Here is a 27,907-nt window from a genome sequence, read left to right on the forward strand (position 1 = left end):
TGCAGAGCTGCAAGTTTACTTCAGAATAAAACACAGACATAGGGGAGAATCAAAACTTTTAGGGTTGTACTTGACCATATATTTGGACAAAGCAGAATTACACTGCATATAACAAACAGTAAAATTTCTTAAAAGTTGTTACAAATATTTTACTTTCTACCTGTACGATCATTAACATAGTTTACTATATCAAGATTTTTTTTCTAAAGGCTTAAAACAAAAACAATCCCTCTAAACTACTTTCCAACAGTAAAATTTAAGTAAAATGCTTACATTCATTTGACAACAAAAAACATATTAAAAATGTTGTGTGGGTGGTGCAAGAGCTGCTCCTTCAGCTACAACTTTCTTCCAGGATTATTCCTGTGGAAAGAAAGAAAAGAGTTTTGTTGTACACTGTTAATACCCAAACTCCAAAACCTCCTCTAGTGATTCCCCTTTCCACATACCCACACAATTGGTTGAGATACTGCAAGATGAACTGCCTAATCTAAATTCACTAAACTATTTACCTTTTCCTCTTTGCGTCTGTCCTTTTCTTCATTATTCTCAATCGTTTCTTCTTCATCTTCCACAATCCCATCCCCTTGGTATTTGTCATGTGTCCACTTCGGACTGCTACCTGACTTTTTAAAGTTGAAACGCCCTCTGCCACGCTGGAAAGTACCACGACCTCTTCCTCTTTTGGCCCAATAATCCACACCATCGTCTCTGTCATCATGCTAAAATAATACGAGACACAAAGAATAAGGTTAGAACACCTCTTAAGAGTTACCCCTTAAATGTTAGTACTCTGTATCAAATTTATACTATACATAGAAATAAATAAGAGAACTTTTAACAGTCTAGATCATCATTTACAAAATACATTACAAAGTATATCCTTACAATTCATGATGCTATAACTAAAACCGTAGCAACACAATTAAGAGCCCATATTGGCTGTGGGTCTGCTCAAATGTTTGTGAGTACCAAATGAGTTATCTGTCACTTATCTTCAGTTAGAAGAATTACTCTCAGTTTTGGAAAAAAAAAAAAAAAAAAAAAAAATCTGTGATTTTTATAGAAGAAGCTCTAGGAACGTCCTAGGATTTTGGTGGTTTTGGGGTTGTTTTTTTAGTATAATACAGGGATGGAGTTTTCTATACTACGGAGAAAAAGTAACTGTTCAAAAGCTCTGCTTCACCCACACAACATTGGGCAAATGAAGTTTAAATCTGACATTAACAAACAGATTTGAGTTAGTAAGCTTAGGTTTGCAATCTTGCTACCTAATATAGCCTTGCACAGATTGGCAATTCTTCTCACAATCATTCCGTGCACTGCGAGAACACTACAAACAATGTAGTATAAAAAAAATACATATTTGGAAGAGTGAGGTACACTTGCTTCAACGTTTGCTTTTTTTACTTGTGATTTGGAAAGGAGTCTAAACTATTAAACACATACCACATCCATATAAAGCAGTTTATTATAGGTAAGGGTGGCTTTTTTAAAATTAAAAACTGGGTTTAGAGAAAAAAAGTTTAATAGCTACAATTCTTTGTTGCAATTACCATAGAATTTCTTAATGACTGGACTGTCACATCTCTACATTTATAGATCTGAAGTTTCTGTATCTATGGAGAGCTGGAAGAGAACTTGCACAAACTTCCACTTTGTGATTGTATTATTTCTTGGATTACTTGTTAACATCTTTGTGACAAGCTATAATGCTACAAGAGAAAGTCTAATCTTCGCTAAATGCTTTTCAATGTTGATACAATATCCTTTGAACTTTTCATTGTTAAGGAAACTGGAACAGAGGCTACTGTTCAGTAAACTACACTACTTACTGGGTGGTTCTATCAAAAGTCCTCCTTTTGTAATTTAGATGGAAAAAGGCATGAAAACTAAGGGTATTTTCTTTCAGCGCTAGACAACTAAGAACAGAAGGACTGCTAATAACAGAGGTAACCTACAAACATCTGCAAGTACCATCAGCTTTTCCTCATCTTCCACTTTTGCAGACTTCCAGACAAATCTAAGACAAAGCTCAATGCCATATGGACATAAAAGCCAGGAAAACACAGCACAAGTTGTTTTGGTTTAAAATTTGGTTTTAATCATTTCAGCCTGAGTCTGACTTCTTCCCCACTCACTGATGAAAGTTTTAGACGTGAACTCCACGTCACGCCTCAGCCATTGGCAGCCTGCTGCGGAAAGATGCAAGAGAAGCAGAACCAGGCATCACAACAACCCTGATAGTTCCGTGACCATGAGAGTAAGTCCTTCTCCGTACGTGCATGCTACTTCTACACATGTAGAAAGTCTGAAAACACAAAAGCATGCATAAGATATCAAGTTCTCCACACCCACCAAGAAATATTTCTTGCTTTTTGGGGTATATTCAGGATCCCATTCCTCTTCCTTCGGTCTCTTCTGAAAAGTAGTATTTGAGTTGCTGGGACCAGTATTTGTTCCAGCAAAGACTCCTCTGGCTCTTCCTCTGCCCCTAATTCGAAACTGATTAACCAAGATGTCATTTAATCCATTTACATAAAACCACAAAGAAGAGATCAAGTTCTCTATTACTGAAAATGCTCTTTCTGTGCTTAATTATAGTATCTGCAAGTGAAAGATCATTCTCAAATTCACGTATTACATTAAGTAATATATTCAAGCATTCACTTTGAAATAATGATTCCATTAAAATTAATTGAAACACATTTGAGTTCTTGGCATAAATTAAACCACAACCACCAAAAAGAAATGTCCTTTGGCTGCTGGTAAATGCATGTTGCAACAAAAGGTCAGAAGAAGCTTCTGAGGCTGTTCAGAGACACAAACAGAAAAACTAGATTGAAAGAGGTAGAAAACTATCTGGGGGGGAAAGTCAGGTCATTTAAGTCAGTCATTTCGGTTATGAGAAAGTTATTCTAGAATACATACAAACAGTACAGTCTTCAAGTAAGTGTATTCCCTTTGTGTTACTCAGATTATTTCCAGCTGAGATTCAGAAGTGTACTTTACGCCAAATTAAATTTCAAATGAGTAGTTTTTTTTACTCAAAAATCAACAATGCTCCAAGTGAAAATTTATAAAGAATTAACATTAGGCTACAAGAAAATACTTCCCTCAGAAAAGGCTCAGTAGTAATATATACAGTTCCCTCACCAGGTAAATTTTTAGCTTGTACAAAACATTAAATGAGAATTTGTATCCTCCATTCAAGAAAAGAAGAAAGGTTATGTTGGGAATATAGATTGCTAAAAACCTGCAGCTACCACAGAACATGATTTCCGTAACAGCCTAGTTAAAAACAACCCTGGGTCTTCAGGGTAACTATACAGAAATGTGACTCGAAATCAATTTCATCTGTTAACAATAAGTACATTCCATAAACATAGTTAGTTGGGGTTTCTTGGTCTAACTTGAAAGGGGAATATTATGCGCACTTAGTTCCAGAAAGCTCCAACACTTCTAATGCAGAATTTATGCTGGAGAGTTTTAAAATTGCTCTAATCAGATCGATTGAAAAACAAGCCCTAAAAGGCTCCTAAGACCTATTCAATACACTGTAGTCGCTCACCCTGTCCCCCTCAAAAAACCTGCATGGAGATTAACCTGGAAAGTGGAAGACTATCAGCTGAAAAAACTTCAAAGGAGAGAAAATACTACATGCTTTTGTTTCCAACAGCTTTGAAACCTTTACAAACTTAGGATGTAGAGACAAAACAATGACAGGTATTTGCAGGTTTTTGTTTTTGGTTTGTTGGGTTTTTTTAAATAAAATCGGCATATCCTGATATGACGTCCTATAACCCAGTTCTGTTTAAGAGATATCTAGAGCTTTCCTCAACACTGTATTAACATTTCCCCCCGATAAGGTCATCTTTCAGGCAAAGAAATTTGAGGTGAAATCTACTATGGCGTTAGCTTTACGGACTGACTTACTGCAAAGACAATCACGTAGCAGGCAGAAACAGAAAACTCCTGTTCGTTACACACAGTTCTTTAGAAGTTGGATGCTTATCACTGTTAGTAAAAGATCTTCTTTCTATTCTCTGCAAAACTATTTCTATTTCTCTGCAAAACTATTCATGATTTTTAGGTACAAGAAGCCTCGAGTTAAATGTTAGAGCCTATCAGCAAGTGTCAGTGAAAAATCATCGCCAATTTAACACGAAACTGACAGTTTAGCTTACATTTAAGCCCCCCCTATCCAGAAAGCTATCCCAGTGTATCAAGGCTTTCTGCTTTGGGGAGAATTCACAACCAAAACATTTTATTTATTTTAGAAGGAAAGCAGAATTTCCTGGAATGCAGCCACTAGTAGCCTAAATTAGAATGACACTCTTTAGAGAGCCTCACTATTTCAATATTATACAATTTTTACCCTTAAAGAGAAGACACATGTGAAGAGGTTGGCCTATTTAAATTATCCTGTTCAGACACTGTTCAATACCTGTGTGTGACCACGTATGTTGTTAGGGACATTAACCAGTCACTACTGCGTAGTCATAACTGTCAGTCACAAGTAGTGTGACACAATTAGTAGAAGTCTATTAAATTTCCAATTCACATCTATTTACATTTCATGTTAAACAGCATCTCTTCCACAGTACGTAAAATCTGGTTTTATAAAGCAGCAAGGCTTCCAGTGATTACAAGTTTTCCTCAACTGATTCTCTTTCAGAGTAGGAGTTTTTAGCTCTACTTTTAACTTAACACCACTGGATTATACATCTAGAAATTGTGCTGATTTATTTAATGCCGACAGCATCCAAGGATTTATGTATTTATGCCACATTGATGTCCCTTAGTATAGTTATATTTTTAAGAGGAGAAAATTATGCATTTTTTCGTGTTAGAAAATTTTGCATTTTCTTCTAAATAGCTACAGTTTTTTAGGTGAAAGATTAAAACCCTAACTCAAGAGCTGCACATCCCACATGCATTTCAGACACCTTCATGTTTATCTTTTTACACTACTACAAACAATGCAATGTACATTTATACCTAAACAATGCCTTTTAGCATTAGTCTTGATCACAGGCTACATGAAAGGCCTCCTTTATTGATTCCTAGTCTTTTTCCTAATGCTTCCACATTTCTCAAATAAATATCAGTCATTTCATACATGGAATTTTTTAATTTTTAAGCCTTTTCTGGACTACAGTGGTCAACATGTTACTTTCCAAATCACAATGCTAAAACACATTGAAGAGTTAAATTTATGAGCTTTCATGCTCACTGTGGCTAGTCCAGGCCAAAGAAACACTGAAAAATAACAAGTATACCATCTCTTCTCCTCAATACAGCTGTTGTTCATGGTTGAGATAATTTAAAAAAAAAAAAAAAAAAAATTTAAATTATGTGCCATTCTCTATTTAACAAATTGCAGGCACCATACAGGAAGGAAATCAAAACCAAACTGAAAGTAAAAGGGAAAAACAGAAGCTGCAGGCAGTTAAGTAGTAACCGATCATGAGATTTAATCTTTACAGGAGGTAAATTTTCAGCCTCTTGGTAGGAAACAACGTAATTACAAAAAAGTAAGCCATAAGCAAGAACTCATTCTTCCCACCCATACACTAGGGTCTCTAATACCACACTAATACATATTTATACACCAATTAACTCTGATACAGGCAGTGCCGGAAAAAAAACAAAACAAAAAAAAAACCACCTCACATACTTTCTCAGGTTTGGTACATCGCATAAGAATTTAAGAGTCATTGCTATGCAAGAAGTCTAGCCTAACATTAATCACTGCAACGTTTCCTCATTTTACCTGCCATACTATCAGTGAATTGTTCATAATCTGGGGAAAGAGAACAACTTACAAAGGTGCCTCTTGGCCTGTTGAGTCCCGCAAAACCAGAGTATTCTTTCTGTTCATGATGAGTTTTGAACTCTTCATCTCTCTCTTTCTTGTTATCCTTTTCTTCTCGAGAACTGGATGAGGAAGAAGATGGGGAGGAAGATGGGGAGGACCGAGCACGGTCTTGATCTCTTTTTTTACTGAAAAATAAGAAGATACACTGTGTGCTATTTTTAAAGTACTAGATGGTCTGCAACATGCTATACTAAAAGGGGTCTCTTTATATTTCACAAAAACTATCTCCCTTCTGATATTAAGGCATGTATATGTTAAGTATTTCACATATTAAGGTGAAGTACAGTTCCACTTTCCAGCCTCCTCTTACACATTCAAAGGCACTAAACATATATTATGGATAGCGAGTTGGAAAGCAGCAGTGTGCAAACTGCAAATACAGTTTTTCTAGGTTTTGATGCCACAAAGACATTCTGTTAAAATCTGCCTTTTTTTTTTCTGAGGCAGAAAAACAGAAGCTGAAGGGAAGAAAACCCTCCATCAAAATTTTACAGTAACTTTACACATTTCAGTTTGCACACTGTTGAGAAGATACAGTGCGGGCTTTCCTACATAGATGGCTGTAGGGAACTAGCCAGTGGAAGATCATGTGGATACCAAAGTCAGAAGGTATATGGGAAACAGGAAACATAAGTAAAAATTCATTGTATATCCAGTATAAAGCAGGGAAAAAAAAAAAATCCTACAGCAACACTTTAGTAACCCCATAGTGGTACTAATTTGACCCAATTTACATTACTTTAATATTCGATTCAAAGGAAGGCCATACCTGAAGTAACTCTTACCACTGCTACACAGTATCCACTGAGATATGCTAACATTTTTTTGTTAAAAAACACACCACTGGCTTTAAGACAAAATAATACAAATTCCCCTTCTCGCCCATGTTAAAACTTAAGTATCAGTAAGATTCTCATACTCTGGGTGTTATGAGTTGAAAAAGTGCGGAATCAAGCATAACGAACCAAAGTTCTTACACAAACTGTTTATAGAAATGTACTGCATTGAAGTCCAACCTCCTGATGTAGCCTGGATAATAGGACAGATTAATTTGTCATTTTTTTTTTCAGTGTTAGCTTGCTATTCCAAAGTTTTTGTCCTCATCCACCATAAGCCGTGTAAAAGACAGATAATACATATTTGCTGTAAAACAAATAATTTTAATTGTTTAAATTTAAATGTTCCATTATACATTGAAAATTGAAAGCAATTAAGCTTACAATTATAAAAGACTAATTAGAAGCTAAAAACCTTTATAGGGACTTCAAACATTTACCTGTCATCTTTGTAACTTTTGTAATCCTTGTAATCTTTTGGAGTTTTCTCCCGCTTTCTTGACCCACTGGATTCCCTGGAACCCTTTGAGTCTCCTCGCTCTTTACTTCGCTCTTTTCTACGACGGTCAATGTCATGTCGAAGATCAGCAGAATCACACCTTATTTTTTTATCTCCCTGTAAACAAATACATGCTTTGGAACAAAAATTTGAAATAGAATATCCAGAAGTGAGTCTGCACAAAAAGGCAAAGTTAGGCAACAGTTTTCCAAAAAGAGAGATAAAAATTTACCTATTTTTCAACAAACTCTTCAGCACACAAATTGTCTTTAAGCAAACGCTCTTTACATGCAATGGCTAGATCTAAAAAGAGAACAGCTAAGAATTTCAGTTTCAAACAAGCATTCCCATTAGGCCAACAGGATATCCATTTCCTGATGCAGACAGACCACAATACATGGTTTAGGAGGATATTTGAATATTCATTTTTTCTAGTGAATCATTCTTAACGGACTACAAACACCTTTTCAATTGACCACCTCAGTACTTTTCCCCCAGCTTCTCCTTTTATTCTTTGTCCTTGAGGAGCTCAGTGACACAAAAATAGTCAAGAAATGTCCAAGAAGGAAGAGTGGGAGAAGACCTTATATTCAACCTTATCAATATAGCAAAATCATGCAACAGAAACTGGCTTCTTGGTAACATGTTTTACTCAAAAAGAAGAAAAATGTTCTAAATGCAAGTACTCCAGATACAACACATACAAGTTATTTTTCTCTCTTTATACACAAACACACTCAGATTTAAAGTTATGCACAACACATTTAGAAAACACAGACAGGGTATTTACTTAGAACCTACTTTTTGACTTTCTTCTTTAAAGACTCTCTCTTCACCTGCTAAACGGGTATGCTTCCTCAGGGTACTCGGAGAGATGTCAATTCTCCTAAACGTGAAATAAAAGCAGTGTCTTGCCATACATGTATGTGTCTGTTAATGGCCACAGACATTTATTTTCAACAGAAAAGGGAGGAATAAGGCATTTTTGCAGTAGAACAATCCCTTTGCAGATAAAACGCCACCATCGGGTAACAGAAGTGGACTAAAAATTTAAAACTTTGGTTTTGTTCTGTGTGATGTATGCTAAAACACACCAATAGGCAGTTTTTCCACATCTTAAGTACAGCTTTTAAGACACAAAAATAATAATTACTTATTTCAAAAGATCAGTATATGTAGCCAGTTGAAACCCCCTGCCCAAGAAATTATCAACACTATGACAGTTTGCTGTGAAGTCAAAAATAACTTTACAGTTAACAAAACTTGTTAAGCTGGATACTGAATATGGAGACAATATATCCTCACATGCAACACAAATATAGTACATTGCATCATAAAACTATAGCACATGATCAGAAACTACATCTGCATGCCTACCTTCTTACCTTTCAGGCTCTCAGGTTTTTCAAAACATTGCTGTAAATTAACACAAAAACCTAAAGGAGTATGAGATGGAACATTTCACACTGAAGAATAAAGATGCATGTACAGGGCTTCTTTTCATCTTCAAGACATATGCCCCTCAATATTTGACCACTGCATGTGAGAAAAGTAAATATATCCCAAATGAGATACAGAGGTAGAGAAGACATCCGCTACAAAACCAGAGATGAAGCCAGACTTGGCTCAGATGAGCTCTCTTTTACAGAGGGCTGTTTTGGTGTTATGTTTTGGTATTTTGTGTTTACACAGAAATCAACAAATTACTCCATACAGATTAGAAACATTTTTGGGGGGTTCTCAAAAGAAATATTATCAGACAGTCTTTGAAACACAGAGCATCTACATATGCAGTTAACATATACCTATGTATTTCTGGGCTCTTTTGCCGGGTGCAGTGTTCTTCAGTAGCTTTTTGATATGCAGTGAACCTCTCATTTAGGGTCATTCCAGGTGACTTGAAGTATTGCTCTGTTGGTTACAATAGAAAAACACTGTTTCATTAGTTTAATTCAACTGACAGTTATTTTATTCCTGACAAAAAGGCAAGTAGCAGGCAAAAAACATAGTCTTTTCCATAAATCTATCAGGACAAGCACATGTGGTGTTCTCCCTAGTTTTAAACATTCTGCAACCCAAACAAAGTCACAGCAAAGTGCACTGCATCACTGCAAATCTATTTATAACTATGCCATGACTGTATTACATCTAACTCAAGCATCATTTACTGAGTAGACTTACTCATTTTCAATGACTTTTTTCTCTAATGAAAAAGAAAGGAGCAATTTCTTAACAGTTATTTTTTACTTTGCCCGTAAGAGAAAAGGAAATTACTTTGATTCGTAACTAATTGCAAGAAGTACATTTTACTGTTCATTTCATCTACATCTTAAGAGTTAATTTAGTGAAAATACTTAAGGTATGCTTCAATAACTATGTGAATGGCTCAACAAGCCATTTCTTAACAGAATACAATTTTTTTATTTGAAGTTGTGCTGATAAGCAATCCAAGACAAATAACACACCTATGTGTAAAAAAAATCATTTAAGCATCTGGCATCTTGGCAAACTTGACAACTTCTCTGACAATTTTCTCTTTCCTTCAGAGACAGTTAAATTAGCAACAGCAAAACTCAGTTTTTAAACCAGCTCAACAAATGTGTTTAAATGTAATATAGAAATACATAAAGTCATGAGCTATGAAATGTTACATATGAAGCAAGCTATCTGCTTAACAGGTCAACATACATCTTTATCAACTTACCGCCTGGCATCCAGTATTTGTCTCATAACCAACCATTAAAACTTGAAACGGCCACTACAAGGGTAGTGCCTCAATCATAATTCCATCAAACACAGGAATTTGAGCTAGCAACTCTGTTTTTATGCCATTTTTGCCAGGAAGACAGAAGATTCAACTTTGCCTGTTTGGCATCTGTATCTTTCAACAGCTATTTTAGTTTTGTAACATGGATTTTGCCATTTCAAAACACATTCCAGGACCTAGTTACAATGAAAAAGAAAACATCACTGGGCATTTTCAGCTCTACATTAATAAAGAGCTGTTCAGACTGGTCGCATCACACCAATAATGAACATAGCTTCAATTTGTCAAAAGAGTTACTAAAATCTGATCACAGTACATCCAAAACTTAAAAAGAGGTTCTGCTTTCAAAACCAACCATAACTGTACATATTCTATTAACTTGACCAGATAGGCTGCTAAGCTGTTACATTTACCAGGTCTTTGTTAAGATACAAAAGTTTACAGAAAAACAGTCTATTCTGTGATGAACACGTGAGAGTTTCAGGAATGTTTTTTCACCTATGGCCTACATATGCACCATATAAGCAAAAACTTACAGAAGCTCTCACTGGACTGAGCGTTAAAGCTCTTACATATCAATAAAATAGATATTTTCACAACAAATCATTAAAACTCTAAACAGATGTCCCAATACAAAACTTCTTAAATCTAATACATTACCATAATCTATTATTGTTGACTATGACTTTCTCATTTTTAAGTAATTCAAAATGTAGGATATCACTGGCCTTAGGAATCTGAATTTTCTCAACAAGATGAGATTTCTTTTTTTAAGGAACCTTAGCACATACTTCTAGTACACAATTCTTTGCAATTTTAGAATCTAAAGCACCTTTGAAGACAATGCTTATAGATAAGATACACTGAAACTGGTCACCTAACTAAGCATTTCCACATTCCCCCTTCGTATGGTGATACAGCAAAATTATTTTCCCTAGTAAATGCTTCCATATTATCCCAGTACATTAAATGCAAGAACAAGACAACAGCCTGGTGAAATAAAGTAAATGCTATAGGAAAAAAAAAAAAAAAAGGCATTTAAAGAACTACAGATTCCCACACTGCATTTTAATGAATTACCTATTTTTCCATCAGAAAATCTTGACAGGATATGTAACCTAAATGAAACACACCTACTCTGATGATCTGGGTTTGGGTTTTGGTGGGGTTCTGGGGTTGTTTTTTTGTTTTGTTGCTGGGGAATTTTGGGTGTTTATAGGAAGCAAAAGTCATTACTATTAAATCAGAAAATAATTTGTGTAAAATTAATTTAATGGAGGCTTATTTAGTCACTGCTAAGTCCCTCTAAGTGAAACTTCTGGATTCAGCACCCAAGTACTGCCAGAAAGGAATAAAATGAAACACAGTGTATTTTGGTATCATTTAGAGGACAAGTTTTCTTCAATCCTACTATTTTGAGACCAAAAACCTGAAAATGAGGTCTAGAGTACTCCAAAAGGAATGTCACTGTATTTACAGTGCAACAGACACCTCTCAACCCACACTGCACCACTTCACATGAAATCATATGTCAGAGCCATTAAAACAAAACTAAGAAAGAAAAGACCAACCAATGCATTATGTTTAAAGTACACTGCAAAAAATCAAATTTGACATGCTACTTAGGCCAAAAATATATCCAAAAGGGTGTAACTGCTATTACCCTCTACACTGTTCAGGTTTGGTTTGTTTTGGGTTTTTCTTAGAGTAGCTTCTGTGGCTATTATTTTTCTAATTCCTTTTATGCATACCTCAGAAGAAAGAAAGTCTGACTAAATCAACATAAAGAGGGCTGAAATCTTCATGTTCTAGGGAGAGCAACCAGTCTTAAATGAAGCTGTCAGATGATATGATAAAATAAATACATACCTTTGACATGATGAACCAACGACACAATGTGCTGAATAAATGACTCTGACGTGCTTTTGCTGGCCTGTGGCAACTTAATGTGGTCAAAGATGGAACGGAACTCTTGCTCCTTCTTGACGGAATGGACAAGTGTGCTAGCAAGCAGTCTGTCTTTAGTCAAGGAAGCAGGTCTGAAACACATCAACAAGAGAGACACACAAAAAAAAGAAACCACTAGTTTAAATAAAGACGAATGACACTGCAAGCAGGTGGAGAACCACAATGTACAGAGAAATAATTTACCTATTGGAATCATCAAGAGGTACCGGTGCCATTTTGAGTTTAACTTCAGGACGATGGGAGTCACTGGCTATCATTTTGATCCTAAGTGGGCTCTCCTCCCTGAAGGTGGATTTTTCCCTCGCATCCAGATTCTTGTGTAGAGGGGGACTGTAATCAAAGAGTTCTTTGAGCTTTTCAGACTTTACCTGCTCAGGTGACTGAGTTTCTTTCTTCATCATTAGTCTCTCAGAACTCTTGTCTTCTTCCTTGTGCTTATCTTTTGTAGCACTAGGCCTTTCCACTACATAGCCAGTCTCTTTAAGCTTATAACTTTTCTCATCTCTAAATCCATCGCTCTCTCTATTGCCCTTGATTGGTATTTTAGATTTGTATTTGGTTCCTTCCTCCTCAGCATTCCGGTGAGATGCAGTAGGAAAGTTTTTACCCTGATCTGCCAGGACAGACTTTCTGAACTGTCTGTAATCCTCTGTCTCCTCTGTGTCCTCCCCTTCAGAGTCATTAAACTTTTCTTTCCCAGTCTCTTTATCAACAAAAAAATCTAAAGTTTCCTGTTCCTCCCATTCCCTTTCTCCCTCTGTCCTCCCTTTTTCTGATCCTCTCTCCTTCTGGGCCTCCTTCTCCCTGGTATTACCCCTATCAAGCAGGTATACTCTAGACTCTTCATCTGTGTACCTGTGGATAGCAAAGAAGAGACTGGTAACTCTGGATTGCATTCATTGCAGTTCACTTGCATTCCTCTTTTGCGTCAATCCCACACCAAGAAGAAGAAAATACATTCCTCAGAGCAATTTGACTATAGCATGCAGTGATTCTCAAACCATTAACTGTATCCAATATCATTTATGTACTGCTGGAAGCATCTAAAGAACTAAAAGGCCTTTAGGTAGAACACCTAGAAATCCTCTGCTTATGCTCAGAAAAAAAGCTAGCTGTTTGCTCTTTTTTAATCCATACCCAGTTTCACATTCTTATGTCAGACATTTTTTTCCACTAAATCCACATGAAATTTGATTCGGATTTCAATTCACTTTTGTACTTCTTTTAGTGAAAAAGTTAAAGTAGTATGATTGAAAAAATATTTCCGATCGTGCACATTCCTAAAAGAATTCCAAAATTTGACACTATATTGCATACAAGAGGGAAACCTTTAGAAGGCAGCTCACCTAAAAAAAACACACTTACAATTAATTATTTCAGCCACTGCCTTATCAGTGCACTATTTTCACACATGCCCTAATACGTTCACCAACTCCAATACATCTAAACCCAGGGAAAGTAACTTTTTTTATCTTCTAAGCCATGTATTTTTACACAATAAATCACTGACTCTACAAATTAATTTAAAAGCCTGCAATCAAGCCTATATAGCATAGTCACAGCTTTGCTCTAGAATTCATTTTGTAAGACACACACTGAAGTACAAGTCGCGTTACAAAGGAGCAGTCTAACATCAGTAAGACTTATACAGATTTTTTTTAAATGATCAGTGTATCAAACATTTCAAGAGCAACTTTAAGAAATGTGCATTAGTTGGAAAATATACACGGAACTTGAAATATGTTGTCCTTCAGGTCAAAGGAATTATGTTCCAAGAATATCGAGACCTAGCCTCTTGATAAGCAAGGCAAGTCAAGTCATGAAAGTTGTTGTATTGCACCACACAATTAGCAATCAATGCTCTTTATGTTAGCAAAGAAACTACTGTACAACAATTGCGTTTTTAGACTTGCAGAAGATTTGCATATCAAACTACATGAAGAATTAAAATTTTAAAATAGCTGAACAAAATTCACTATCAAAAGGGAAAGCCTAATGCACTATTCCAATTAAGGTTCTTGTTAACAGTAAATGGGACAAAAAAAAAACCCATAAAGAAACAAGCACAAACCATTTATTATTTATTCCTCAATGACACACATTCCTAATCCACTAGCCAACAGCCAAAAACTTAAAAGCATCTTCAGAAGGAAAGGCATACATTTCAAGCTCAATTCTACCCAGACTAAAGCTGGCAATATTTATCCCATAGTATTCCATACTTCATTTTCCAAGGCATAGTGATGATCTTGTCAAAACTCTTTTAACAGACAGTGTTTTAAGAGGCAACAAGAGGCTTACCATTTAATTCTTACCTTTTCATAAACTTTCCTCCTTTTGTTGTGTCCTGCTCACCACCCTCAGGATAAAACGACCGCACTCGAGCCTCCTCCCGGGGAGCGCTCTGTGATGGGATTGTCTTTGCAGGGCTTCTCCTCGAAGGGACATGATGCAATGGGCTATTCTGAGAAGGACTGTAACGGCTAGAACCATTTCCAAGAGAACCAGAGCCAGACCTCTCAGGACTATGCTGAATGGAATGGGAATGTTGAGGTGTGTCCTTTGCTGAGTGAGCTGTGCTAAGCAAAGGGGCATCGGAGCAAGATGAACTCTGACTAGGTGGGGTGGCAATAGAAGGACTATGGGGTGACCTTGGACTGTTATCGTACGCTGAAAGGCCAGGCCAAATATCGCCAGAAGCTGCTGAGGATTTGTTAAAATCGTCAAGAGGCTCAGACGGGTCATGTTCAAATGTATCCTTCTGTTCATCTTGTGATTTGTTTTTCAAAGGGCTATCTTGCAAAGGAGCCCCTTCAGTTTTCTTTGCCTGCTTTTCCAGAGACGCACGTCTTTTGGAAGAGACAGGTGATTTACTGTATGGGGATGAAGAACGAGATGAAGAGGATCTTGGGGACCTGGAAGACCTGTAAGATCGACGAGATCTGCTCCGGGACCTCTGGGAAGACACAGACCTTCGTTTGGGACTTCTGGAACGTGAACGGCCACGTCTAGGGCTTCGGGAGTGTCTTCGGTTCCAGACAGGCCTATAACCTCCGCGATGGTATCTACCACCTCCTCCTTGGTAATACCCTCTACCTCTTCCTCTGTAACCATAGGGACGTCTCATTCCTCTATTATTTCTGTAATCTCTGCGATAATCTCTAGAATAAACACGATCCCTGCTGCGAGACCGAGAATATGTCCTTGACCGGGACCTAGAACTAAAATTAAGAGGTAAGTATTAACTTTTGACAATTGCAGACTTAAAGAAAAAAAAACAAAGCCTTGACACAAGAAGCCAGATTTCTCAAATGCAGTCAGAACTATAAAGGGAACAGACTAACAGTCTTAAAAGTAACTTCTACAATCTATTTTTATTATTTCTATCTCAAAGGATTATTATAAACAGATTACACTCCTAAGGACTGTGAAACTTGGACTTCAGCATCCCATGATTAAGGCACTAGCAGCCTCAGTGGCCTAGGCTGCCATTTTATTACAGATTATCAGAACTCTGGAACATGGCAGCCACCACAGTGGCCACTGCCAGGAACATGAAGTTACATGACCTCCCATGTAATATGCCAGCCTGGGGACTGCAGCTGATGAGGCAGTAAATACTCAATTCAGCCACTACTTTTATGGGAGATGGTAATGTCCACTAGTAAGAAAGAAGGGGAAAAGGCTGGAGGTAACTGAGAAGATCTAGCAAAGCCTACATGCTGAAGTCTTGAGTTTCTCCAGAACTGAAAAGCTGCATGAGAAATACAGAACAAATCATAGGTAAAGAGGCTGGACAAAGGAAAAACATCACGTGAAAACGAAGATGAGAATCAAACAAGCCACAACAAAGAATCATTATCAATCTGAAATTATCTTGGGATACAAAAAAAAGAAAAAAAAAAAAAAGAAAAAAAAGCCAACAGAAATCACACTCAAAGCAGAATTCACCTACTTCCTGAAATCAAGTAAGATCCCAGGGTCACTTTTGCTACAGCACTGTGCAAGGCCAGGTTAGATGGGGCTTTGAGCAACCTGGTCTAGTGAAAGGTGGTCCTGCCCATGTCAGGGAGGTTGGAACTAGAGGATCTTTAAGGTCCCTTCCAACCTAAACCATTCTGATTCTATAAATTATTTCCAGACAGAAATTAATATGCTAAACCAACATTTTGTGCACTAAGATATCAATTTACCTGTATCTCTTTTTTCTAGAATGTGATCTGGATCTTGACCTAGAGCTGGACTGAGATCTGGACTTCGATCTTGAAGAATGCGATCTAGAGTTAGATCGACCCATTTTGCCCAGTAGGTATATTCCTTACCAAAAGGAAAAGCAGTGAGAGGAGGGGAAAAAAAAAAAAAAAAAAAGAAAGGGAAGCAATTATTTAGAGTCAATGTAAATCATATAAATGAACAACATATTCATATAAATGAACAACATATTCATATAAATGAACAACATATTCATATACTAAAATGAGACAACCATGGAGAGGTATAGCATTTCCTAAACAAAAGAACTGTGAAGACAATATGAGTATATTTATCCATAATTAAAAACTCTAAACATGTTTTAAAGAACATGACATAGCTATAGTGCACACTGTTTGTCTGAAAATATCAAGTATAACAGCAAAAGGTTTTCCATATTTAACTGCAAACTGATCCTGTAGAAGCAGAGAGGAAACAACAGAAAAAACATCTTCAAGTTAAGGCAAGAAATAATAATTCTGGACAATTACACATTTTGGTATGTTTTTTAAAAAAATCTTGCTATTTGTGTGGTTTATAGTTCTCTTGCATTTCCTTCTCTGGAAGGACTTTATAGTCTCCTACAACATACCTTTTACATAAGCAAAGAAAAAGCCCTCAAGTATTCTGTTCAGCAGTTGCTGGTTTGAGCCAGGGGTATTATTTCTCTTAACCACATGTACTAAAGCTAATCACTCTGATCGGATTTTCCACCAGTCAATATGCCCACCCTGCATCTTAGGTTAACTTTGCCTGTTAAACTACACGTAAAAAGCATGGCCAACATAAAAGATTTTAACAACTAGTTTAATAGCATGGCTTGCAACAGAAATCAACATTTTTCAGCTCAGATTAAGCTATAAATGCTGTAATTGATGATAAAAGCAAGGATTCCTAAAAGAAAACAAACTACCTTTTCTTAGGTACAGTTGTAATAAATATTTATAATAAGTGCTAATCATAAAAAAACCCAAACACCTTTTCCTTTTCAGATCAGTGGCTAAAAATCCCTAATTTAGCTAATAAAAACTGACTCTATCATTTTCTTTTGAAATTGCCCAGTTAAGAAAAAGGATCACATTAGGTAACCTGAATAAAAACTGTGAAAATGTTAACTACACATTTTCAGGCCTTTGTATGCTCAATGCCTGCAACCAACGTTTAATAACAAAAACGGAAAAATCCCAAACATCCTTTAACAAGCATGAAAGCCTAAAATTACTATATTGAAAATACAAGCTCAACACCAAAGCACTTTCTGTCACAAGGTACTTTATATAATCTTTCCTGTTACCCGGGTGATATTTCACTTATGTAAAGACAAATAAACAGCATTAGACCTTAATTTAAAGTTAACAAAATTCCGAGGTTTTAGACACATTTAAGAGAATCCAAAAGAAAAAAGTAGACCAACCTTTCCCCTATCAACTGGCCCCTCCTGCCCCATATGACTTTCCCCACCACAATAGCACAAGAGTTTGCATGGCCCGAAAGAGATGTAACTTCATCTAAGGCTAATCCTGGAAAAAAAATAATTTTAACCTACACCAGCTTTCCATTTCACCAAGAAAAAACATATTTACCTTGCAGAAGAATAATATGTTGAATGTTGTCTTTTATCGCCTCCTTCCATTAAAAAGCAAATTTACATAACCTATACTCAGATGATTGTTTCTAATTCACTGTGTTCAATTAAACTCATAAAAAATAGCTCATAACATTGTTTGCTCATGTACTCACAAAGAATATAAATTAAGACTTTTTAAACTGTTATAAGACATGAAGCAATACCAATTTTCCAAGAGCATCACAAAATAAAAATCTGGGATTTTGCTATTACAAGTAATTTTCAGACAAAACTTCAGATGCACAATAAGTTTATAAAACAACCCAATTTCAGTTTTAACAGAAATGTGTTTGATTTTCCCTGTATTCAATGACATTTATGCATTTGCCTTCTATGTACAAGTATTTCTATACTGTACGACAGCTGACCTTTACAAGAGATATGCTAATCTCATTAAGTTTTACACACTGCAGTTTCTTATTCCAAGGATAAATTTTAGTTAATCTTACCTCAAACTGTTACTTGGTGTCAATGAAGGAATTACTTCAAAACTCTATCTGTGCTTTGAGCAATCCCTATAGAACAGAAAGAGAGACCGTCAAAGATATGAACTTTTATTAAAAGGCAGGTAATACCTTTTGCTTAAACGGGTTAAAAAATTAACCTCTTTGTCATGAAAAGATAACACATAAGAAATGGCACATATCTTCTCGGACTCAGTGAAGCTGCATGTTAAGACTGGAGCTAGCCCTTGCCAAGGGGCAAATCCTTGGCAAACCCTTCTATATGTGATCACTGCTCCTTCAGCCTTGCTTACAGGCCTGTAAAACACACTCTCTGCACCTTCACAACAGCCCCAACACCCTTCAGGTCCTGCAGTGAGCACACTCTTGAATCCCAGAAATCACTTTCAGGTGTCTAGGGTATCGAAGTGGTTTCATGAAGGGCTAAACAAGGGCCAGAGCTGGACTGTGGGGGAAAACCAGCAGGGAGCCAGGAGGAACGGGCAAAAAAGGCAAAAAGCAGTAAATTGTTAGATCAGTCTGTACTCTAACAGACTTAACTGGAGACATCTTTTTTGGTGGAAAAGAAAAAGGGAGATGAGTACTTAGGATATCAGTGAAAGCTTTATCTTTACCTGCAGCATTTATACAAGCATTACTGTCACGCCTTCTTTTATGTTTAAAATGCATAAATATATGAGTTTACCTAAATAATCAACATTCTCTCCTTCAAAAATAAGCTCTTTTACAGGTATACAGAATCAAAGCATAGTTGTAATAATGAAACCAATCCCAAATGCACAGATTTTTCACTGGCCTCTGCTTCTAATCACCTCAAAGCCTTAAAATTGTGTATACATTTGCAGTCTGCCTCAACAATAAGCAAACTCCAATTCTGCTCAAGCAACTGGGAATTTTTGTCCCAATTCAATATGGAGGGGATGGATCCTCCAGAAATTATTCACCTCAACAATTTATTCATTCAAGTCAAAGCTGTAAGACATCCACGCTGTAAGACATCCACTGCTCCTAAATGACATTTTCACACTTGTTCACGGATGTTTAAAATGTTTTTCTTCATCTAAAGGACAAAACATAGCCCACATGTTCATAAACACTGCTTTCAAAAAGTCCACCTACCATCCACTAGTAGTGACCAAAGAATTTCCAATTTCTACAAAATATATGCTTTAAGAAGATTTGGGTGTTATCAGCAAACATGAGCCTTTGAAGGCACAGAGTAGCATATCAGTCCACTTCAGATCTTGTCTAGACTAAACGTGAGACGATATTAGCTAGCAAGAGTTAACTAAAGCATTCAGAAGTCTAGTACAGAAAAAGTAAAACAAGCTTCAGCTAAATAGATGAAGTTCAGCTAAACAGATGAAGTTCAGTCCGAGATTTTTAAATCAATATTTAAATCTTCTCTACTTCTGACTTCTAAAAACAACGTGTTAGTCTTAGCTGAAATCCAAAATCCTGAATTAGACAAGTCTTTAGATCCTGAAGCTACTGAACAAGGTAAGTTACTTCATCTTTTCTAAACAGCCGTTGGGTATACCACATTCAACTCTGGCAGCTGAAATGCATTTGCTACTCCTATTTTTTAAGAGAAGCATAGGTATAATTTTTAAATCAAGTTTTTAATAGAATGCCTTACATATTGATTTTTTTTAAAAAAAATCTTCAAATATTTGGAGCTTTTGTTTCCATTTAATTGTAAAAGACAATAGGCTAACACACAAAACTCCCTTTCCTAAATGAAAGGGAAAAGGCTACAGAGGTTAAAAAAGGTTTGTCTGCATAAATATCCTCATGACATGCAAGAATCTAAAATTTTATTAACCTACATTAAAGCTAAATTAGAAAAGGATAGTAGGAAAACACCTCCTTTGTAAGCTTTTGCAGGAAAAAAAAAAAAAAGTACACATTCCCCTGAAAGCATCACAACTACAATTTTTTCTTTCAGGATACTGAAATCATTCACAGCCTCTTCCTCTAGATTCTCGTACTCACTCTCAGCCTGTAGTGGCTGTATCATCGCAAGCTAGAGTGGTAAAGGGCAATGAAAGAGAGGTTCTAAGCATCACCTGTTGCTAAACAACATCAATCACTAAATAAAAAAACTAGTTGCCCCTCTCTCTTCAGTGCATGAAAGTGAGTATTCAGACTGTGACACAAGATGTCATCACTAACACCCAGCATTACTTTACAAGAGGACCATGACTGCTAGGAAGATGGGCTACATCAAAAACACCAGGGCTGTAATCCGCACACCTTTTGCAGCTCAAGCTTCTTTTCCCTTTGCTTTCTGCCTTAACTACAGAAAATGAGATGCTTGACTCTCAACCATTTCACTCCCGTGTTAAAAAAATCTGGATATTACAAAGGAAAGTGCTGTAGCTCCACAGTATTTTCAGACAGAATAAGCTGGCAATGATAGGTTTAATTAAGTAACATGTCCATCTCTACCCTTTTTTTCCTCACACTCCTGATGATCTTTCCCTCATGCCAGAAGTACTTCTGCAGCCACAGAATGAGTTAGATCAGAAAATATAGGGACCATCTGGCTTTGTTTCAACACAAATTATTTTTCCTATATGGTTCACAATATAGCCCCAGAAACATTTGGGCCAAGGTAGAGAAGTCACAACAGTAGCTGGACAGGACTGCTGCTTTTGGCAGCACTACAATTTTAAAGCTTCACAAATCAACAATGCACTTGGAAGGTTATTGTTTCTAACAGTACTTGTAACTTGTAAGCAGCTTCAAAAAAAAAAAACACACACACAAACCCCAATCTCATAAACAAAAAAACCCCACCTCTCAAACAACCAAATAGTAGAGTTTAAAAGGAAAACAAGATAGCTCACTAGCTGTCAGATACTGAGTCACATTCATGACCAAAGACAGTCAAGAAAAGTTTCTTGACAACACAGTAGCAGGATCTTCAGGTATCACAAATCAGTCTCAGCAGGTGTGACCATTAAGCAAAAACAAGATGCACAACAGCAACAACACTACACACACCACAATATTGAAGAAGTGTCCCTGTTGGCATTTGCTATGTTTAAAAGACAAAAAAAGGGTCAGAGAGAACTGTATAAAATTCCTTTTAAACATTAAAGTGTTTATTACACCACCGATGTTAAAAGTTTTTTTTAAAGTACAGACTGCAGATGTAACATTTCTGTTACGCTGTTTTAAAACTTCTACACGACATGGAAGTTTCTGAAGACATTTCAGGACAGTTACACCAGCAAAACACTGCTTCCTCTTTGTGTCATTATTTTAGCTCTCTTTCAGCTATAGTTATTCAGTAGTCTACATTTCATTTCTCTTGCTTAAGCACTACTTGAAAGCTGTCAGGAAGATTTAAGTCAAAATCTTGTTTGAGTAACTCACAAGCTGTTGCCAAACTGCATTTTCATTCAGATATTCAGGTTTCAAAAGACATGAGGATTACACAACCAGGGCAAAACAAAAGGAGGTAGGACAGTCTTCAAGAAATCCCACAGAATTTCTTAATGTTCTCTCATAGTACGTACACTGAAGAAAGTCAGTCTTATTGAGACAGTAGTGTAAGGCATCCATTCAGTGCTGGCACATCTGCCACCCATTTATCCATTCTTTACCCTCCCACCTCCCCCCCCCTTTTTTTTTTCTTTTGAATGCCCACAAACTTAACAGCAGCACAAGTAAGAATAGAATCCATTTCACCAGTGACTGTAAACCCACACCACACTCAAGATGATTAATGACTAAAACCTTAAAAATACTAAAATACGAGAGCAAGTTTACCCAAACTATCTTGGAATCTACAAATAAAAGCTGGTAAGCATACCATCCCCCTATATTATTGCTATGTAATATTAGCTTCATAATATCCAGTTACAAAGACAAAACAGACCCATGTAAGAATTACTGCATGAAAAGTCAACTGGCACAGTAAACCATACAAAATATAAAACGTATTTTCCTAAATAATTAATTTCTTAATTTACAAATACTCTATATTTTTCTGTAAAGTCAAAAGACAGCACCCTAGTAACAGTAAAATCAGCTCTGCAAAACCATCATATGATGGGGAGCTGTTCTTTTATGTAACACTATTGGCAAACAAGAGCATGTTTCTGCTGTAGCTACAAAAACAACAAATTCGAAGCGATTGTTTCTAAGAACTTCGTCAATACCTAAAAAGGAATCAGCATGTTTTTGGATACATGTTGTTTTGGATAGCCATTCCTTGTTATCTGTTTGCATTTTAAACACTGTTTTATCTCTGCGATAAACTAGGAGGATGCTGCTGCAAGAAGGGTTCTCTTCCTTCCCAGATTTGTTCCAAGACTGACATTCAAATAGGTGCTTGGTGAGCAGAAGCAGTGAACTGATCAAGAAGAAAACTACTCTGGACAAAAAGACAAGGCTGACTTTTCAGCCACATCACCTGCCAGAACCCATTTACCACAAAGCTCCATGGAGGCCAGTGCCGGCACAATAAGCAAGACAGCAGTGCACTTTTTCAGGATACTTTTGGGGCATAAACTCTCATACAAATAAACTGAACGCAGCTGTAACCCACACACTTCCTTTCTTCAGTAGTTTTCTTCATCTATCTCCACTACTTGTAACAAATCCCAAACTTTTTCTGGCATTCCTCAACTCCCTACATCACACTCTCTCCTTGACAACCAGCTCAAATCCATCCAAATACCTGCACTCTAGCTCCAAACAACAGCTCCCTGCTGACCCTTTCTGAATTCCTGTAACTATTCCAAGTTTTCTGCATCCCCAGTGGCAACACACGCTCCACACCACGGGCTCCTACCTCCCATTCTCCCCTTCCCCCAGGAAAAAGATTCCCTCAGCTACATCCTTCACCTGACGAATTGTTCCATGTGGCCAGGCTCACTAAAGTCTTGCTCAAGCCATGTTCAGGAGAGAGGCAGTCATATCCCGAGCATTGATCCATGTAACACATTAAACCTCTTCCTGTCATTCAGCACAGCCTGTCACTCAACATCAAAAGGGACGAGCAAGAGGAAGTAATTCCTATCCCCCCCTGCCCTAGGAAGCTGCATTCTTGGAGTGACCCTCGGAGCCAGAGCCATCACCCCTTCTTATTCCCCCTCACTTTTGCCTAGAGTGATGAGATTACTGGAGAGCAGAAAGAGGAGTGAGGAGGAAGGAGAAGACAACAGCCAGACAACATTTTTTCTGGAACCCCACGCTCTTTACAATTCTTCCCACACTGAGAACAACTACTCTAAGGGATGTTTTTATATATTTATAATAAACCAACCGCTACTCGAGCGACAACTACTTGTAGTGTCAGGAACTTCTTTGTTTTGAATGCCCTTGGGTCCTTCTGTAGTAAGATTGAACTACTACTGTTAAGGTAAAACTTTGATCTCTGAGATAATCAAGTGACACGTTGTGTTGACTTACTAAAAGGATCACTATGACACACAAAACAAGAACCTGATTTTCTTAAGAAAATTAAAGTCGAAAAGTAAAGCGTTTACAAAGCAAACGGGAAACAGAGGACAAGATCTTGCAGATATTGTACACAACAAACATCGGTAATATAACAGCCCCTTTCGGCAAGGCGCATAAAACGCATCCCAAACCCTCACCGGCTTGCGCGCATTTCTAAGCAGACCAGTTCACAAGCAGAGAGGCAAGCGAGAACAGAACATTTAAGGCACAAGCACTTGAACCGCAGTCACGCCTGAAGGGAAGCTGCTCCAACGAGCGTAAGAAACGCTGATCCAATGCCGGGAAATATCCATTCACCCAGCACCGTTTCCCTTCTTGGAGTCACACCCTCGGGGATAACGGGGAGCATTTTATACTCCTGTAACAAGTACTAGGTGGCGATCCCCTCGGGCCTGTCTCCCACTGAAAGGCTGAAGTGCAGGCCCAGCGGGGCAGCCCGCCCGTCCCGCGCCCCCGCCCCGCGGAGGGCTTCCCAAAGGCACAAACCACAGCTGCGGGCACCTTCCGCCGCCCCTTCTCTCTCTACCTTCGCTCCCGGGGCGCCGTCCAGGCCTAGGGAGGGGCGACGCCGGCTCGGGCCAACTCCCGCAAGACGCGCCGGTGAGGGCGGCCGCTCGGCCTGGCCAGCGGCCACGGCTGCCCACCCCTCCCCTCCTGAGGGAAGCGGTGGGGCTGGTCGCGCCGGGGGCTGGCGCGGCACGGGGGGGAGGGGGAGGGGGCGCGAAGGATAATGGCTGCGGAGCGCCGAGGTCACGCGGCAGGGAAGGGCGGGACGGCGTGGCGCGGAGCGCGGGCACCGCGCGGCTGCGGGGGGGAAGGGAGGCGGGAAGAGCAGCCGCGCGCGGAGGTCGCGCGCCGCTGAGGGGCGGCGCGGGAGGGGAGGGAGAGCTGTTCCCCCTCAGCCTACCCCCCGCCATCTCTCTCCCCTCCCCGCCCCGGGGGCAGGCTCAGCCGCGGCTACGCACGCCACCATCCCACAAAACCTCCCCGCGGCCTATTCACCTCCGCCCCCCTCCTCACCTGGCGGGCGGAACTCCCGGCGGCCCCGCTCCCCTATCGCAGCTCGGCGGCCATTTCCCGTCTCGCTGGAGGAAGAGACGCGGGGCCCAAAGGGAAAAAGAAAAAAAACCACCATGGAGAGTGGGGGGCGGCCGCCGCCGCCGCGCCTTCGTCACTTCCGCCTTGGGCGGGGAAACGCCGGCACCGCTCACTGCCCTAGCGCCATCTTGGTTGTGGGTAGTCGTCCGCAAGGAAGATGGCGGCCCCCGGCGCTAATAGCCGCCCACAAGCCGCCCGCAAGCCCGCGTCCCGGGGGGAGCGGCGTGGTCCTCTTCTATGTGTCTCCCTATCCCCCAGCCGAGGGCTCCGTGTCCCGCCGGCCGCAGCTCCTACCTCACCCTGCACTGCCGCGAATAAAAACTGTCGCCTTTTATCCCGTCCTTCCCCGCAGAGCGCTCAGAGGGGCCGCCCAGGCGCTGCCTGGTTACCTGCCGGGCGAGGTGCGCATCCATCCACGAGAGCTGCTCGGAAGGGCCGCTCTGTAACGCGGAGCGCAGGCAGCGCACCACCGTCAAGCGGCATTAGCGCCCGCTACCGCCGTGCCCCAGGAAGGAGATGGGGCGGCGGCGCTGCTTTACTGCGGCGGCGGCCGCTTTTGCAGCAGGTGTGCGCCGAGCTGCAGCGCGGCGGCCCGGCGCTGGCGAGAAGCGCGCCCGAGGAAAGTGCCCGGGGGCTTGCTGCACCACCGAAGCAGCGCAGCGGAGGGACGGGATCCACTGGTGCACAAAGAGCTGTGGCGGCCGAGCGGGTTCTCAAACTTAACGCTGCTCGAATCTCACACGGTGGATTTATTTTCTAAAAGGTTATTTCCAAAGGAAAGGTTTTATATATATATATATGTATTTGTATATATATATATGTATAAATAAAGAGCTGGAAACTATGCATATGCACAATTCTAACTGAGTTTAGACAGACAATGACTGGGAGGCAGCCATAACCAACTGGTGAAGGAGAAAGGCACAGAAAATGGGAACCAGACATAATCCCTAAATGCTGGTTTGTTGCTCCCTGTGTAGGGAACATAATGCACTGCTTAGATCTCTTTTTTTGTTTGTTTGGTTTGGTTTGGGTTTCTTTGGCTACTAAGTTATTTAAGCATGGTCTTCTATGGAGGCAGAAACAAAGGAGTGGCTGGTGCTGGAAGAAACAGAGAGTTTTTAGTTCTAACTAGTTGTTCTTAAGTGATGAACAGCCTGGCCTAAAGAGACATACAGTTCTCTTTCTGCTTTTAAGCTTTTTTTTTTTTTCCCTATGCAGGGGTAGTGGTAACTAACGCATACCTCAAGGGCAGCAAGTGTGCTACAGCTTTAGCTATAACCAACAGTAAGACATTATTAATATGAGAGTGGCTTGATAATGCCCTTGTGGGAGGAAACCAGCTTGCTAGGGCCAGTAAAGCTTCCAGAATTGTTGTGTTTGGGTGCACACAACCCTCCCCCCCCACCCCGCCCAGTATTTCTTGCTGGTTCTGAAGACCCACAGGATGTTCATGTTGTTTACCTTCAGTGGTGAAGAATTCTAAGAAAAAGCAAAACGAACTGTAATGTGCAACTTTTTGCAAATATATTTTAATTATTTCAACTATATTTGCCTAATGACAAACAGTGCTAGTTGTTTCAAGTTTTTTTCACTCCCCGTTTTTGACATTTGAGCTATGGGCTGCGTGATTCTTCAGTGTAACTCTTTGGTAGCAAAAACATCAGGACAAGCACTTGTGCTTTGAAGTACATCAAACCAGTGGCTTTCAAACAGTATTGACATGAAACAGGCTGACAGATCTCTCATCACCCGCTGTCCTGCAAGTTGGTATACTTCTTCAAATACTTGATGCCTTGCCTTTGGGTGGCAATTTACCTCATAAAATCTCAGGGGTTTTTTACAGTTTGTTCAAACTTCTAAGGGACGTAGGCACCTCTGACCTACCTTTGATGTTTTAGAGGCACCACCTTTGGCTACAAAAGAAAAAGCCAATTTTGAGTTTGTTGTGATCACAGGACATGGTAGCTCTGGGAATGACACAAAGTGCCACTTTATTTGAGTACAACAACAGTCCAGAAGATTCACAATTAAGTACAATGAAGTTCAAGGCAACGTGAAGATGCACAAAGACAAAACAGCACAGTAATACTGTGCCATCATCAGCCCAAGCCGAACTCTTACTGACTGTTAGCAGATGTCCTCACTATTCAGCATCTGCTGGCACTAAGGTAGAAAGGAGAGGTGAGTAGGAAAGTCCGTGGTCAACAGTCAGCTGTGAAGTCGGATTGTCCCATCAGGGACTGCTGCCCTTAAGTGTTACAAAATGGTGATGTAACCTCAATTCCAAAGTTTTGTTAAGAATGAAGAAACTCAGAGAGAGGTCGGTTTTAATCTCTTCATAAAAATGGGGCACAGGCTTGCTCTCTTGGGTATGGAATATCCATTTGGCTAGTTGAGGTCAACTGTCCTAGCCACACTTCCTCCCAGCTCCTTGTGCACCTCCTCACTGACAGAGCACAGGAAACTGAAAAGTCCTTCACTTAGCATAAGCACTACTTAGCAACAAAGAAAACACCAGTGCGTTATCAACATTATTCTCACACTAAATAAAGAACACAGTCCTGTACTAGCTACTGGGAAATAAAATAACTCAGTTCCAGCTGAAACCATGACAGTTCAGTCAGTGGTGTTACTTGCCATCTTTGACCTTTCCCATTACATTCAGCTGTTGTTACTTTACAATACAGATTCACACTTAAAGCAGCTTCTCTTCCCGTTAAAACCTCATTCAGTTTTTTTACTCCCTTGGGCAGATTTTTGTCAGTCCATGAGTGGGACAAGGCTCGAGGGAGCTGTGCAAAGGGGATGCTTCAGTAGGTGGCACTCTCCATCTGAGTGAGGATAAGCAAATACCTCAGCCAAGGACTTTGAAGCAGTGAGAGCAACTTCCTTTATACTCTGCAGAAATTGTTTGCAATGGATGCAAACAAAGCTCTGCCTGGCTATGCCATGAAGGTATGCAATCACATCTGCCTTCCTCCCGATTTAAATGATTATATTCTGTTTAGCCTGAATTCTTCCTGAAGTCTTCGTGG

The 27,907-nt window shown here is 39.2% G+C and overlaps 2 protein-coding genes across 9 annotated transcripts; one reads left to right on the forward strand and one right to left on the reverse strand.

Moving 5' to 3' along the window:
- On the reverse strand, window positions 1–25,371 carry BCLAF1 (BCL2 associated transcription factor 1). 8 transcript variants are annotated; one of them, XM_061990735.1, is made up of 13 exons: window positions 25,259–25,371; window positions 18,279–18,344; window positions 16,145–16,268; window positions 14,267–15,172; window positions 12,135–12,806; window positions 11,853–12,022; window positions 9,022–9,127; window positions 8,018–8,102; window positions 7,158–7,333; window positions 5,829–6,006; window positions 2,359–2,505; window positions 513–722; window positions 1–363 (listed from the first exon to the last, which is right to left on the reverse strand). In XM_061990735.1, the coding sequence occupies exons 3-13, from the start codon at window positions 16,246–16,248 to the stop codon at window positions 358–360; spliced, it is 2,760 nt and encodes a 919-aa protein (XP_061846719.1). In that variant the 5' UTR covers window positions 16,249–16,268; window positions 18,279–18,344; window positions 25,259–25,371; the 3' UTR covers window positions 1–357. The 8 variants fall into 8 exon arrangements, with proteins under 8 accessions (XP_061846719.1, XP_061846718.1, XP_061846725.1 ...); XM_061990734.1 differs by lacking the exon at window positions 25,259–25,371 and adding an exon at window positions 24,792–24,928; XM_061990741.1 differs by lacking the exon at window positions 25,259–25,371 and adding an exon at window positions 24,792–24,925 and having other exon boundaries at window positions 12,135–12,281.
- LOC133624968 (uncharacterized) lies at window positions 24,834–27,695 on the forward strand. The gene is made up of 2 exons (XM_061990743.1): window positions 24,834–25,632; window positions 27,626–27,695. The coding sequence occupies exon 1, from the start codon at window positions 25,027–25,029 to the stop codon at window positions 25,627–25,629; it is 603 nt and encodes a 200-aa protein (XP_061846727.1). The 5' UTR covers window positions 24,834–25,026; the 3' UTR covers window positions 25,630–25,632; window positions 27,626–27,695.
- Window positions 27,696–27,907: the final 212 nt, after the last annotated feature.

The sequence above is a fragment of the Colius striatus genome, chromosome 2 (assembly GCF_028858725.1).
Source record: "Colius striatus isolate bColStr4 chromosome 2, bColStr4.1.hap1, whole genome shotgun sequence".
Classification (NCBI taxonomy): Eukaryota; Metazoa; Chordata; class Aves; order Coliiformes; family Coliidae; genus Colius; species Colius striatus.

What these genes read in the sequence shown, in the direction of transcription:
- BCLAF1 (XM_061990735.1), bottom strand. Translation starts at nt 16,248, where the DNA reads ATGGGTCGATCTAACTCTAGATCGCATTCTTCAAGATCGAAGTCCAGA. An exon ending in GTTGGTTCATCATGTCAAAG is followed by an intron (nt 9,128 to 11,852) that starts GTATGTATTTAT and finishes TGTAACCAACAG; the next exon opens with AGCAATACTTCAAGTCACCT. An exon ending in AAGAGCCCAGAAATACATAG is followed by an intron (nt 8,103 to 9,021) that starts GTATATGTTAAC and finishes TTTCACGTTTAG; the next exon opens with GAGAATTGACATCTCTCCGA.
- LOC133624968 (XM_061990743.1), top strand. Translation starts at nt 25,027, where the DNA reads ATGGCGGCCCCCGGCGCTAATAGCCGCCCACAAGCCGCCCGCAAGCCC.